The 15,412-nt window shown below is 49.6% G+C and overlaps 1 protein-coding gene across 2 annotated transcripts; it reads right to left on the bottom strand.

The window, feature by feature from the left end:
* Positions 1 to 6,004: 6,004 nt before the first annotated feature.
* GNPNAT1 (glucosamine-phosphate N-acetyltransferase 1) lies at positions 6,005 to 14,762 on the bottom strand. 2 transcript variants are annotated; one of them, XM_068149073.1, is made up of 6 exons: positions 14,687 to 14,762; positions 11,076 to 11,263; positions 10,400 to 10,462; positions 9,218 to 9,345; positions 8,676 to 8,737; positions 6,005 to 7,639 (listed from the first exon to the last, which is right to left on the bottom strand). In XM_068149073.1, exons 2-6 carry the CDS (start codon positions 11,245 to 11,247, stop codon positions 7,492 to 7,494), a joined length of 573 nt encoding a protein of 190 aa, XP_068005174.1. In that variant the 5' UTR covers positions 11,248 to 11,263; positions 14,687 to 14,762; the 3' UTR covers positions 6,005 to 7,491. The 2 variants fall into 2 exon arrangements, with proteins under 2 accessions (XP_068005174.1, XP_068005175.1); XM_068149074.1 differs by lacking the exon at positions 14,687 to 14,762 and adding an exon at positions 14,481 to 14,641.
* Positions 14,763 to 15,412: the final 650 nt, after the last annotated feature.

Here is a 15,412-nt window from a genome sequence, read left to right as displayed (position 1 = left end):
ACCTTTAACATTCAGTCCAACCATTAGCTGAACCAAGTCTGGTGCTGAACCACAGAATAACCAAGGTTGGAAGAGACCTCAAAGTTCACCGAGTCCAACCTGTCACCACAGACCCCCTGACTAGACCATGGCACCAAGTGCCACATCCAGTCCCCTCTTGAACCCCTCCAGGGATGGTGACTCCACCACCTCCCTGGGCAGCACATTCCAATGGCTAATGACTCTCTCTGTGAAGAACTTTCTCCTCACCTCAATCCTGAACTTTCCCTGGTGCAGCTTGAGACTGTGTCCTCTAACCATGGCCCTCAGCACCACATCTCTGTCTCTTAAACACCTCCAGGGATTGAGACTCTACCACTTCCCTGTGCAGCCTGTTCCAGGGCTTGACAACCCTTTCAGGGAAGAAATTTTTCCTCATGTCCGAACTAAACCTCCCTTGGCACAATTTAAGGCCATTTCCTCTTGTCCTATCACTTGTTCCTTGGGAGAAGAGACCGACCCCTACCTGGCTCCATCCTCCTTTCAGAGAGGACAAAAAGGTCTCCTCTCAGCCTCCTTTACTCCGGGCTAAATAACCCCAGTTCTCTTAGCTGCTCTCACAAGGCCTGTGCTGTAGACCTTCTGAGACCCCCCCCCCCAAGATAAAATACTGATCTAAAAACCTCACCTTGTTTTATACAAGTTAACTATTTAATTAAGTAATTAATCAGGACTCTTAGGTTTTATGTGCTGAACTAATAGAGCAGCTACCAGTTTTACATACATCAAAGCTGAATCAGCATTAAAAAGCTGCTTGTTAAATTGGTCAGAGGCTGATTGCAGTTGAGGAAACCAGTATGGCACATCTGTCTGCTAGCCTAGTGCAGCTGCAAACTGGTACTGAAGGAGTTGTTGCCCTTAAGACAATAGTTTGCATCATCTCAGGTAAAAATTGGGTTGGTGTTTGAAAACCGAGGCCTTAAGTGCTAGCTTAGGTGTAGAATCATAGAATGTTAGGGGTTAGAATGGACCTCTAGAAATCATCCAGTCCAACTTCCTTGCCAAAGCAGGCTCATCTAGGGCATGCCACACAGGAATGCATCCAGGTGGGTTCAAAATCTCTCTAGAGAAGGAGACTCCACAGCCTCTCTGGGCAGCCTGCTCCAGGGCTCTGTCATCCTCACAGTAAAGAAGTTTCTCCTCATGCTGAGGTGAAACTTCCTGTGTTCCATCTTATACCCACTGTAGAGACCTAAATGATCCACCTCAGCTCTTCTAAAGCATTAGAGTCAATTAAGATCACACTAAAGTTTTCCAGCTGGGAATTCTCCAGGCAGTTTGTGCAGGTTTAATTCTTGTTCCTTCTCAGCAGCTCAGTGCTAACCACTGGTTGTGCAAGTACAGCCTCAGCTCTGCATCCCTGCTTTGTTTGCCAGCTCAGCCTGCTGCATCAGAGTGTGAAACAATGGCTCCTCTAGAGTTTGCAGGTGAGTGAGTGAATGATAAAGCTGTGAGAAGAACTTGTCTTTGGGAAATCTGAGCTTGTAGTAGGAGTGTTTTAAAAGGGGACAGACAGGTGGCCTCAAGAGAGCAGAGTCCAGCTCTGTCCTGTACTTTGATCTCATAGAATCACAGAATGGGTTGGGTTGGAAGAGAACTTAAAGCTCATCTAGTTCCAACCCCCTGGCCACGGGACACTAGACCAGGTTGCTCAAAGCCCCATTCAACCTGGCTTTGAACACTTGCAGGCTTAGAGCCTCCACAGTTTCTAGCACCTCACCATGCTTGTGGGGAAGAATTTCCTCCTAATGTCTAATCTCAGTTGAGCTTCTTCCAGTTTGAAGCTGTCAACCCTTGTGCTGTCACTCCATGCTTTTGTAAAAAGTCCCTCTTCAGCTCTCCTGCAGCCCTCTTCAGGTACTGGAAGACTGCTCTAAGGTCTCCATGGAGCCTTCTCTTCTCCAGGCTGAACAGCTCCAACTCTCTCAGACTATCTTCATAGGAGAGATGCTCCAGCCCTCTGATCATCTTCATGGCCCTCCTCTAGACCTGCTCTAATAGTTCCATGTCCTTATTTTGTTGGGGCCCCCAGAGCTGGATGCAGCACTGCAAATGGTGTCTCAGCAGAGCAGGAGGCTGTGTGAGTGGCCGCTGGCTTCTGTCATTCTCAAAATGGGCAACCTGTGCTGAGAGGGACCCTCTGAGGGCAAATATTTTGATTTTTACAGGCACAGATCTAAAGAGTGCAGCCATTTTTGTTCTGAGAATCTCTTTTGATGCTGCCTCTTGTTGGAGGATGGTCCAGAAGCTTGTTTACCTTGTAGGAGTTTCTGCCTCACTTTGTGTATTCAAGGCAAGTTGACCACACCTGTGACTTGCTGATCTTTGCTTAGGCATTGATCCAGTCTTTGCTTAGTTGCTGATCCTCTGCCCTATATCCTCTGAAGCCTCTCACAGTTTGCTGAGGGGAAGTCTCTCAGCTATCAGCTCTTGGCCTTAAGTCAGGAAACCTGGGTAAGGCTATATAGCCTCACAATCCTTTCAATCATAGACTGTGAAGGTCCCAGAGTGCTGCATGAAGGCAGAGATCACAGCTTCAGTGGAGCTTAACAAGAGTTCAGCAGCAGTTCACTGCTATCTGTCTTCTGCTGCCTACATCAGTACTGGAGCAGTGAAAATTCTTTTCTTTCAAGATACACAGGATCGTGGAATTATTTCAGTTGGAAAATACCTTTTACATTGTTGAGTCCAACCATTATCTAACTCTATGAAGTCTGCTGCTAACCCGTGTCCCTCAGCACATCTCTTAAACACCTCCAAGGATGGTGATTCAGCCACCTTTCTGGGGAGCCTATTCCAGGCCTTGATAATCCTTTGGGGAAGAAAGTTTTTCTCATGTCCAACCAAAACTAGACCCAGTACTTTAAGGTGTGGCCTCACCAGTGCTGAGGACAGGGAGACAATCGCCACCCTGGTCCTGCTGGCCACCCTATTGCTGATCCAGGCCAGGATGCTGGTGGCCTTCTTGGGCACCTGAGCATGCTGCTGGCTCATGTTCAGCCCAATGTCAGTGAACACCCCCAGGTCCTTTTCCACTGGGCAGTTTCCAGCCACTCTACCTGGGGTGTTCATGGGGGTGACCCAACTGCACATGGCCATGTTGATCCTCGACCCACTGTCCTTGACGCATCAGAGGAACCTGTCCAGGTTCCTCTGTAGAGCCTCCCTACCCTCAAGGAGATCAATGCTCCCTCCCAGCTTAGTGTCATCTGCACAGTGACTTGAGTGTGCCTCAATTCCCTCATCCAGATCATCAGTGCTTTAGTTGGAAGACTTGCAGTTCAAGGGAAAGATGTGTGACTGTTCCCTCCTTCAGAGCTCCAGCTCATCAAGGTTCAGCTGACTGGCTCAGCATGCTGTGCTGGTTTCATGGTTGCAGGCTCTATTAGCTGACTCTCTTTAGAAGAATGCTTCTGGAGTTCTTGGGAAATGCAGTCTGGAATGTCTCACAACTTACCCACGAAGCTACCACAGGGCTGCAGTGGGGTCTGTGGATGTTTGTCTCTCTTGCAATGTTCACCAAATGCTCACAGCTACAAGCTGCTGCTGAAACAAGGGTGGGAACCAGAGGAAAAAAAGTGCACTAAATGGTTTTGTTTCAGCTCCCTTGGGAAGGGGGAATAGATGAAACAGATGGAAGAACACTCTTGATTCATCTAACTATCCCCTGCCAGAGAGGCTTGTTCATGTCTAGTCTGGTTCTGTTATCTCACCAGGGTCCTGGTGCTTCCCTGGGGAGAGTGTTTCACAAACTAACAAGCTTCATGACTAATGATTTTCCACCAATCTTAAGTTTTTCATGCCATTACCCCCTGCTGATGCCTCCTACAGTCATTCTGGTCTGTCTGCCTGCTGCTTGCAGATAGCAGCCTTTTGGATCCTAAGGGATTCTGAGCTTAGTTTTCCTCATTTATCCATTATTAAGCCTTTTATATAAAACTTCTCGACATCTGTCTCACTTAGCTCACTGCCAGCAGGTATTTCAATTACTGTTCACTTTCTGGACTTAAACCAAAGGTGATAATTGGCCTTGGAGGAGCAGCACAGGTTGAATTTTCTCCCTTCTTCAGGCCCAGACCTGAAGTTGCAGGACCCAGATCTTTAGAGGATCTGCAGCTGTATGTTAAGGAGCTGATGATGTTCCATTTTCCAGCTTAGGGGAAGCAGAATGAAGGAGCTGGAGATCTGCTGCTCATCAGGGGAGAGCTGTTACTCTGAAAGTGAAATCCCAAGGAGGAGGCAACACTGAGCATCTGGAGAAGTTGACAGTTATGTATGGTTGATTTCTGGGATTTTGGGAGACCTTTTTGTGGCCTTTCAGTACTTAAAGGGGATAAGAAGATGGTGGCAGACATTAGAGTAGGGCCTTTTGTGATAGGACCTTTGTCCTGTGATGGGTTTAAACTGGAAGAGGAAACTTCAGACTAGAGAGAAGGAAGGACTATTTGACACTCAGGGTGATGAGACCCTGTCCCAGCTTGCCCAGAGGTGCTGCATCCCTGGAACCTTTTGAGGTCAGGTTGTTTGGGGCTCTGAGCAACCTGTTGTAGTTGCAGATGTTCCTGCTGACTGCAGTGGGCTTGGTCTAGATGACCTTGAAAGGTCCCTCCCAACCCAAACCATTCCATGATTCTAACAGGATCCTTGGTTCTGTTCTCCCATGGGTTGCCCTTTCCTGTTGAGGCAACTGTACTGCAGATAAATTAAGAGGGCTTCTTCAGGAGATGCATGGTGTATTTTCATACCACCAGCTGCTGCTAAATGCTGGGCTTTGTGGCATTTTCCTGGTTCCTGTGAGCTGTGCCAGTTTAAAACATGGGTACTTGTGTCCTAGGTGTTTCTTCCAGCTGACTGGGACAAGCCTGAACCCGCAGCAATGTTTATCTTGGGTAGTATCAGCTCAGCAGCACCTGTCCAGTTCCTGCCCTGCAGCTCACTCTCACAACCCTCTCCTCATGGAGAAGACCTTACTCAGAGCCCAGCCTTCCTCCTGGGAGTTCCTGCCAGGTCAGGTGTGACACAGCATGACACCACCTCTCCTGTCAACCTAGAGCTGCTCTAACTGCCATTTCCATCTGGGTGTAGCCTGCCAAGGGTGGGAATGTCACCTCTGGCGCAGGGCAAAGAACTTCTCCTAGCTACTGAGATGCTGATGAGATGATTCCACCCAGCAGAGGCATTGTCATGCAGCCATAAAAGCCAAAGCTTTCAGCCCAATCAATTTGGTTTACAATGATCTAAGCTGGGCGCACAATCACCTGCTCCTCACTCCTGGTCTTCTCATTAACTCTTAACGAGGGCCTGAAGCTATTTAGATGGTGGAGATACCATGGGACTTAAACAAACCACTTTGAATTAGGGGAAGTTCAGAATTAAACAAACACTGTGAAAGGCAAGAAAATCCACCTCAATTATTTGAGCACATCAGAAACGAGCAGCTGATTTTATACAATTAGTTCAGAGTTGGGACTCAAGAGCCATTTGGATCTTCTGTCAAGCAGCAGCTCAGCTCTTCCCTCAGGGATGTTCTTCCCCTAAGGTAATGTGATGCAAAAGGCAGGGGCACAAGTGGGTTAGAAACCTGCCTGGCTTTGAGACCTGCAAGTGCCAGACTACATCCTGCTCCCGGCAGCTCAGGGCTTGTGTCCATGTCAGAGCAATCCAGGTGCTGGGATGCACACCTCTGCTTGGAGGAGCAGCGCTTGGGCTGGGGTTTGTCCCTACAGACAAAAGCTCCAGCATCAGAACAAGCTAAGAGTGCCCTTTGAAGACTAGATTCACAGAACCTATCCTTGCAAAGATGAAAACATGCATGCTTAAAAATCAATGAGTCAAAACATCATTTCCAGGCCAGGGAACAGAAAACAAAAGGTATGTGCAGCAGGTGGGGCTGAAAGACACCAGGTCTGTGCTGAGTCGATCCCCACCCCTGGGCACAATGCAGCAACATGGAAACCACAGCAGGTATGTTTGACAACTTTCCTTTATTCAGCTTAAACAAAGATAATTTTTTATTTCTGCTTAAAAAATAATCAATAAATAAACCAAACATCACCAGAGTGAGCAGAGGAGCATCAGGAACATTCCACAGAACCCCCACCCCAGCTTGAAGTAGCTCTCCACACCACCATGAAAGAACTTTTTGTAAGGCTGTGACTGGTCACAATCCAGACCTTCACCTCTTGATAATGCCCTATTCAGGGACGGAGCATTTGTCACACAAGACACCACTGTTGGAGCCCTGGCTTTGTACCTTAATTCGCCTGCCAGCACTGGCAGAAGTGCTCAAATCGTGTATCCAGCCTCACAGCAAGAGGGAGCCCTCAGGATGGACATTTCTCTGCTGGTTTGCAACACTGCTTGGCTATTTCTCTGCTGGTTTGGAATGTGTGGCCCTCAGGAGATCCAGTAGAGCGAGTTGGCTGGTACTCTGGGAAGATGGATCCTTTGCTGCCCATCCCAATCACATTCCCATGGATTAGAAGACAGTTCCACTCCAAACTGGGTGTATTCTCCATCCAACATTCCAGTTCTCAAGTTACATTTGCCCTGTTGCAAACCAAAGCATCACAGAATCATTCAGGTTGGAAAAGTCCTTTAAGATTGGTTTGGGCTGGAAGGGACCTTTCAAGCTTATCTAGTCTGACCCTCAGGTCAACATCTTCAACTAAAACAGGTTGCTCAGAGCCCCAAACCACTTGACCTGGAATGGTTCCAGGGATGGGAACCACTGGGATGTTCTTTAGTCAGACAAAAAAATTATCCTGAAAACAAAGTCATCAGCTAAAGTGCAGGAGCCCTGCAGTGAGAAGGACACATCCAGTTTAAGATCCAGAACATCAGCTATTAGCCCATAAGGATTCACTCCTACCTCAGAAACAGTGACAGATTTGGCTGTGGAAGGTTGTGCCTATAAAAACTTCAGGTACATGAAGATCAGCAGCACTTTCAACCCAATTTTATCACTGGATCTCATGGACAGAGCCGGACCAGAGCTGGTTCTACCCATGAACCATCCCTGCCCAAGCTCTATCACCCTTCCACGGAGCCCAGAGAGCACAACCATCCCACGGGCTGGACTTTGGCTACCAAGAAAAGAAGTCCAAACCTTTAGAAAAATACAAGGTGAGAAAAGATTTGAGATAAAAAATATAGACCTTTGGTTAAAAACCATCCCTTTTAAGAGTCCTTTGTAACCAAACTAGAACCAAATTAAGCTCCACTTAGACTAAAGAGCAGTAAAAATTAGTTCTAAGCGCTGATTTCCTAACCCGAAGGACCCTTCTAAAACATCAGTGATTACTGTTTTTTTTAATCAGGGTTTAGACATTTGATGTTATTTATAGGGATCAATGAAATCTGCAGCAATAAACTAGAGAGTTTTTCCACGAAGAGAACGTTTGTCACACGAGCTTCTCCACCAACAGTCTGTACCAAAAGGACTACAAGTCCTTAGTTAAAGAACCGCTGAAACATGTAATTCTCTTCGGACACCGAATAGCCAAACTTCTTGTAGAAGTCCACGTTTTTGGGCAGACATTCCAGGGTGATTTTGTAACAGTTCAGTCTCTTACTTAGCAGTGTCAGGGTGGATGTTAATCTGAAGGCGAGAAAAGCAGCAGTTAAATGGAAGGATGGGATCGGTTCGCGTTTCGGTGGCTAAACACCAACGCTTTACGGCACTGTGCGTTTTACTGCACCACAGGGCAAGCTGCTGTCCCAAGTAAAGAACAAAACATCAGAGAATCTTAGGCTGGCTTGGGTTGGAAGCTTATCATCTAGTCCAAGCCCACTGCAGTCAGCAGGGACATCTGCAACTACAGCAGGTTGCTCAGAGTCCCAAACAACCCAACCAGCAATGGTGCTGGGGATGGAGCATCTACCACCTCTCTGGGCAGCCTGGGCCCAGAGCATCAAAACTTTCTTCTTTCTCTCCACTGTGAATTTCCCCTCTCTTTGTTTAAACCATCACTCCTTATCCTGCCACAACAGGCCCTGCTCAACTGTCTGTCCTCACCTTTCTGATCAGCCCCTTTAAGTACAGAAAGGTCTCCCTGGAACCTTGTCTTCTCCAGGCTGAACAATTCCAACTCTCTCACCTGGCCTCACAGCAGAGGGCTGTTGCCTCCTCTGACCCCTCTCTAACAGGTCCATGTCTCTCCTGTGATGAGGGCTCCAAAGCTGGACCAATCACTGCAGGTGTGGTCTCAGCAGAGCAGAGGGGCAGAATCCCCTCCCTCCACCTGCTGCCCACATTGCTTTGGATGCAGCCCAAGACAGGGTTGGCTATAGCCACACAGTGCCAGCTCATGTCCAGCTTTTCGACCATCAGCACCCCAAGTCCTTCTCCTCAGGACTGCTTTCCAGTCCTCATCCCCCAGCCCATGTTGAGAGCAGGGGACTGTCCCAGCCTAGATGTACCAGCACCTCCCAGCCCATTCCACGTGACTGGTACAAGAACCTCAGCTCTCATGCTGGCAGCTAGTGCTGCCTTCTGGCTAAACTGCTTTCACACATCTGCAGGGGGAAGACCCACCCTGCAGAGAAAATCCTGCTCTGTGAGCTGTCTTTGCTCATAGCATAAGGTGAAGGGACAGAAACCAGATGTTGAATGACAAAGGGGATCAAATACTCACAGTTTACCAAGCTGCCTTCCTCTGCACTCCCTGCTTACTACGACGTCTTCTATCCTTCCCCTCTGAAATCACAGAGAGGTGTTAGTCAAACACAGCACTGTTGGGTGAGCTTCTGCTCTATCTTTCACCCTTGGCTTTTCTCTTTTGTATTTAGATCCAGCTCCTCCAGTGGTCAACACACAGTGTTGACAGTGGTAACACCCCTTGCAGCAGTCAGCAGGAACTGCAGTCCTACCCCAGCTCCTCCCTGCCAAGGGGTTTGTATCTCTCCAGCTCCCTGTTTTCACACATCTAGCTGGGACTCCACACCAGCAAGATCCTCAGCCATCTGCTTCACCAGAACCACGTCTGACTAGGTCTGGAAGGACAGGACAGACTCAGATTGCTCATTTTCCTCAAGAAAAGCCAAAAGCTTCCTTTTTGCTGAGCACCCAGGGATGGGAGATACTTTTCAAGTGCCTTTACAAGGTAGCTCATCACACAGTACCACATCAAAATGGCATGTCAGGGGAGAGGATTCTTCCTGCAGTGAGAGAATTTACCTTTGCACAGGAGTGAGTGAACTTGTGTTCTATCACCAGGGTTGCCGTAGCAACAATCTGGCCAAGGTTGGTGTCTTCTACGACAGTAACGTAGTAATCTCCGGATCTCTTCATGTGCTCAAAGGTTTCTGTGGGAGCAGACAGAGAGCAGAGCATCAGCAGCAATCCCAGATGAAATTGATGTCAAGTCAAACACTCAGAACAGGTTCTGAATGCATATCACTGCACAGGGCTCAGCATTGTTCTAGGGCAAAGAAGCAGCTCCTCTTCTACAAAGGCAGTCTGAGAGAGTTGGGGTTGTTCAGCCTGCAGAAAAGGCCACAGGGAGACCTTCTGATGGCCTTCCACTACCTGAAAGGGGTCTACAGGAAAGCTGTGGAGAGACTTTTTACAAGGGCTTGTAGCACTAAGACAATGGGAAGTGCTTTTAAACTAGAGAAGGGTAGATTTAGATTGGTCATTAGGAAGAAATTACTATGAGGGTGGTGGAACACTGGAACAATGTGGAGGCCCTACCCCTGGAAACATTCAAGGTCAGACTGGATGGGGCTCTGAGCAGCCTGATGTAGGTGCAGATGTCCCTGCTTACTGGAGTGGGGTTGGACTAGATGACCTCTAAAGGTCCTTTCCAACCCAATGCATTCTGCAACTTTGTGAAAATCCCAGAAGCTGGAATCCCCAGAGACAGACCAAGCACACAGAAGGAGGAAAAAGCAGAAATTAAACAAAATCCTTTCCCTCAGCTGCCAAGAGAACCCTCCATTCCCAGAGGCCCTGCAGATGGGCACTATGACAGAGCTGGCACCAATTCCAAGTCATCTTAAATCTCAGACAAACCAGTGAAAGAAGATCAGGACACTGTGAAGCAATAGTTAGAGGCCTCTGCCTTGCTACAAGTGCTGGTTGAGTTTTTGCAGCATGAGCCATTTCCCCTCTATCAGATACCTAAAGCTCAGCCTCAGAAGCAGGAATACAATTCAGGCCTGTCTCAGCCAAGATGCCCTCCAGGATACCTCAGCTGGATCCAACACTGAGTGCCAGAGGCTGCCTCAGGGGAGCTGAGCTAATAAATCCCTCTGGCATCAGGCAGTCAGGAGACTCACACCCAAGTAGCTTTGCCATCAGTATCCTCTTGTTCCCAACAACCACTATGGAAATGACAAGAAATTATGATCTACTCACTGATGAACTGCTCTGGGCTTGCAACTCCAGTTTCAGTCAGCTGACCCAGAACCTTAAAAAAGCCTGTTGTTAAAGAAGAGGGGGAGAAACAAATATCAGTCAAGGACAAGATGCACAATTAGCTCCAAGGAGCACAGATGGCCATTTGGAGAGAACATCCCCCTGGCCAGCAGGATCTCTGTGCTCAGCACTGGTGAGGTCACACCTTGAATACTGAGTTGTTTTGGGCCCCTCACTCCATCAAGGACATTGAGATGCTGGAGTGGGTCCAGAGAAGTATAGCAAAGCTGGTGAAAGGTCTAGGAACAGGTCTGGTGAGGAGCAGCTGAGGGAACTGGGGTTGTTCAGCCTGGAGAGGAGGAGGTTGAGAGGAGATCTCACTCCTCTCTGCACTCCCTGAAAGGAAGCTGGAGTAAGGTGGGGATTGGTCTGGTCTCACAAGGAGTAAGACAAGAGGAAACTGTCTCAAACTGTGCCAGGGGAGGCAACCCACTCTGGATGGTCCTGCTTTAGCAGAAGGGTTGAACTAGATCTCCAGAGGCCTCTTCCAACTTCTCCCAGGCTGTGAATGTGTGAAAATGAGCAATCCTCAGCTACACAGAGCTCTTGCAGAAATACATTTTATCCAGTTCAGCACCCAGCTTTACTTTGTGCTGGTCATTAGACAAGATTCTACCTCGATTTAAATCAGCAGTGCAAAGTGGTCTCAAAACTAGGCCATCTCCTGGATCTAGAGGAGAAATAGCAGGAGAAAACGTGGTGGTGTTCTGGCTCCAGTCAAGCTCGTGCAGAATGTTTGGGTCAAACATCGGCGTGTCATCAGGCATCACGGTTGCAACAGGCATCATGGCTGCAACAGGTGTTCTGGAACAGAAACACACAGGTAAGGGACATTCTGGTTTGCTTTTGGTTCAGTGTGCTGTCCCCCCTGATTATATCACACCATGTGATGTTCCTCAGGGATGTAAAGGAAAGGGAATGAAACTTTATCTGCAATTGAAGGTCCTCAACCTTCACCAGAGGGTTAAAACATGGAGCGTACTCCAACTGTATCCCTTGGCAGCATGGCAGCCTGTGGAAGAAGGGGATTCTGCCCCTCTGTTGCAACCAGCTCTGGAGTCCTCAGCACAGAGGAGACAGGGACCTGTTAGAGTGGGGCCAAAGGAGGCCAAAGCAATGATAGAACAGCTGGAAGCCCTCTGCTGTGAGGACAGGCTGAGAGAGTTGGGCTTGTTCAGCCTGGAGAAGAGAAGGCTCTGGGAAGACCTTAGAGCAGCCTTCCAGTATTCAAAGGGAGCTAGAGGAGAGCTGCAGAGAGACCTTTTACAAAGGCTTGGAGTGACAGGACAAAGGCTGATAGCTTTGAACTGGAAGATCATTTGAGATTAGACATTAGGAAGAAATTCTTCCCCATGGGGGTGGTGAGGCACTGGAACAGGTTGGACACTTGGAACCTGTGGAGGTTCCAAGCCTGAAGTGCTCAAGCCAAATTGGATGGAGTCTTGAGCAACCTGGTCTAGTAGGAGCTGTCCCTGCCCATAGCAGCAGGGTTGGAACTAGATGATCTTTAGGGTCCCTTCTGTGATCTGAGGTCAACACATGTGGCACTTGTGTTCATCTGGAAGTTTTTCCTTGGGAAAAACAAACCCAGATTAGACACTGATCCCTCCAGCCCTCTGAAAAGGGAAGCATTCTGCTCTGAGTTTACTGGGTACAGAGGAGATGATTTCCATCAGTGTTCTGTTCAAACCTGTGGCAGGCATAGTGCAGGCTTTTTTCAACCAGCCCCATCACAGAAATACTTCATGTCTCAGCCCAGAGCCACCCCGTCACACAGATGAAATCCCAGGTAATCCAGCAGCCTGCACTGCCTGTCTTGTGTTAGCTCAGGGTATTTACACAGCCTGATGGCACCTCACAGCTGTGAAGCACAGCCCCTCACTGTCCATTAACTGGGAGAACACTGAACTGCCAAGATGACAGACTCCTGTTAATGATTAAAGAGAGAGTTGGGAATTGTGTGTTATCTGGAATCAGGGATAAGAAGAAGCAACAAGATACATTTCCCTACTTGCTAGATAACAGGACACTAATCCTTGGTTTGTCACGTGGGGAATACCTGGTTGGGTTTCTGGTGTGAACAGAGCATTTCATGGGAACTTCTCCTGAGGCTAAGCTCTTTATTCATCTTCAGGTTCACTTAGCTCCACCAAGAGGACACAGTCTCAAGCTGCACCAGGGGAAGTTTAGGCTCGAGGTGAGGAGAAAGTTCCTCACAGAGAGAGCTGTTAGCCATTGCAATGGGCTGCCCAGGGAGGTGGTGGAGTCACCATCGCTGGAGGTGTTCAAGGGGGGACTGGATGGGGCACTTGGTGCCATGGTCTAGTCATGAGGTCTGTGGTGACAGGTTGGACTTGATGATCTTTGAGGTCTCTTCCAACCTTATTGAGTCTATGATTCTATTCCATGACCATAACAGTTATGGTGGTCTGATGCTGTAGGACAGGCCAAATAAAAGTCAGAAGGAAAAATGTCTTTGGGATGAATGCTTTTCAAAATAAGACAAGCTGCCAGAGAAAGCCCAGAGGATGTCAGCTATGAAGCACATCAGCATAACTGCAGCACTCAGGCCTTAAAAGTGAAGGTGGCTCTGGATATCCAACTGAAAAAAGCTCCTTAGAAAACCCCAAAATATCACAAAATCCTTTTTTTAGGCCACCTGCTGGTATCTACTGGCCTTAAAAATCCCCATTCTCATCTCAACCTTGCACAGAAGAGTAAAAACCATAGCTGTTACAGCAAATAAACAGCAACACTAATTCTCACCCCCCCATGAATTTTCAAAATGAAAGAGCAGGAAAAATGGAGTGGGAAAAATCCATAAAATATCCATAGACAGGGGAGTCAGAAGTGGGAATCCAGGTCTCCTGAATCTCAGCCCTGAGCTTTAGCCATCAGGCCACACCAGCTTATGGACCCTATTAGTTATGTCTCTGCTAAGCAAAACTGAAGCCTCCCTGGTTTCAGCAACACATTTGGCATCTCTTTGCCTAGATCTCAATTATTCCACTCCTGTCATCACCCTGACCCCCAACAAAACCCTCCTAGAACTCATGAGTGTCCATAACAACATTCAATTTGTGCTCTGTGCAGACTAAACCTAATTAATTTCAGCTCAGGGTTACAGAACACCAAGCACACACAGCAGTAGGAAAGCACACAGAGGAAATAAAATAGTTGATGCACTTCAAACAGCTATTGACAAACTAAGAGTTATTTCTCAGACAACATCCGTCACAGCTGGAGCAGGAAGAACTTTCATGCATTTCCTGGAATTAGGAATATGACTTGCTCAATAGCAGTTGGGGGGGGGAAAACACAAATCAAGGATGAATGTATGAGGAAGATGATGAGCTCTGGCCTGGTTTGATGGGTGGCCCGTTTCCCCCCCAAGGTTGCTGAGCTTTCCCCACCCAAGCCCAGGAGCTGGCCCTGGTGCACACCTGAAGTCACTCCTGGAGCGTCCCAGGCTTCCTGCTCGTGTCAGGACAAGGATAGGGTCATGCCAGCGCCCACAGGACACACTCAGCCCTACTCACCCATCCCACCTTCCTCTGCACTGTTTGGGAAAGGTGGCCAGGTATGCCAAGGGTGCCCATGAAGTGAGACCCCTGCCCCATCCTAGGAGCCAGTGGATGCTCGGCCAGACCTCTGCCGGCTCCCCAGCGCTGGGAGACCAGCTGACAGAAGGATGACAAGCAGCCCCGCGGCGGGGTCCCCACCTGAACCAGCACCTCTCGGGACGGTGGGGATCCACACAGCCCCACGTGTGCCTCCTCAGAGAGCCCTCACAGCTCCCTTCAGCCAAATCAGCCCTCAGGGGTGAGATCCCATACGGAACCCCGAAGCGAGGCCCCTCGCCCCCACACAAAGTCCCTCAGCAGGGTCCCCTCACCTCACACCCAGCTCCTCCTCGGAGCGCCCCCACACTCCCTCACCAGAGACTCAGCCACTTGGATGTCCCCAGATCTCATCACCTCACACCCAGCCGCTCGTGGGGGCGGTCACCCCAGCCCCTCACCTCACACACAATCCCTCGCCGTGGTCCCCACAGCTCCGCTCCGCTCCCCACGCAGCCCGCTCAGGAAGACTCTCCGCAGCCCCGCTTCCCTCACAGCCCTCTCAGAAAGACACCTCGCAGCTTCGCTCTCCTAGCCGGCCCCTCAGGAGAAGTCTCCGCAGCCCCGCTCCCCGCACAGCCCGCCGCCGGTGCCCGCCCGCACTCACCCGCACACGAGGCCGCGGCACCCGCTCCCGCCTGCACCGGCTCCGCCGCAGGCGCCGCACGGACGTGGCAGGGAGGTGGGACCCGACGCCCTACGCACACACAAGGCGCAGCCAATCACCGCTTCCCGGCCCCGTCCCGGCCCTGTGACCTTCCGGGATGTCCCCGCCCCCGAGCGCCGATTGGATTATGCCCCATATGACCGCGCCCTCCCCTCTAGGGAGGCCCCTCCCCCGTGTGACGTAGGGCCCCGGAGCCGGGACAAGATGGTGAATGGTGGTGAGTGGCTGTTGCTGCTCTCCGGTCTCGGTTCTCCCGCTGCGACTCCTGCTCCTCCTGACGCCTCCCCACCTATCCCCAGGAGTGAGGCGGGTGTCAAGGAGTGGGCAGTGTCCCTCAGCTCAGGGAGTGATTTCTCCTGTAGTGGGATGTGGGGATGTTATTTGCACCTTGATACTGGGTTCAGTTTTGCGTCCCTCACTCCAAGAAGGACATTGAGGTGCTGGAGCGTGTACAGAGAAGGGCAACAAAGCTGGGGAAGGGTCTGGAGGAACAGGTCTGGTGAGGAGTGGCTGAGGGAACTGGGGTTGTTTAGCCTGGAGAAAAGGAGGCCGAGGGGAGCCCTGGCTCTCTACAACTCCCTGAAAGGAGGTTGGAGCCAGGTGAGGCTTGGTCTGTTGTCCCAAGCAACAAGTGATAGGACAAGAGGAAATGGCATCAAGCTGCAC

The sequence above is a fragment of the Melanerpes formicivorus genome, unplaced genomic scaffold, assembly GCF_026170545.1.
Source record: "Melanerpes formicivorus ecotype bairdi unplaced genomic scaffold, bMelFor1.0.p_v2 SCAF_17, whole genome shotgun sequence".
NCBI lineage: Eukaryota > Metazoa > Chordata > Aves > Piciformes > Picidae > Melanerpes > Melanerpes formicivorus.
This window is presented reverse-complemented; position numbering and strand designations above follow the sequence as displayed.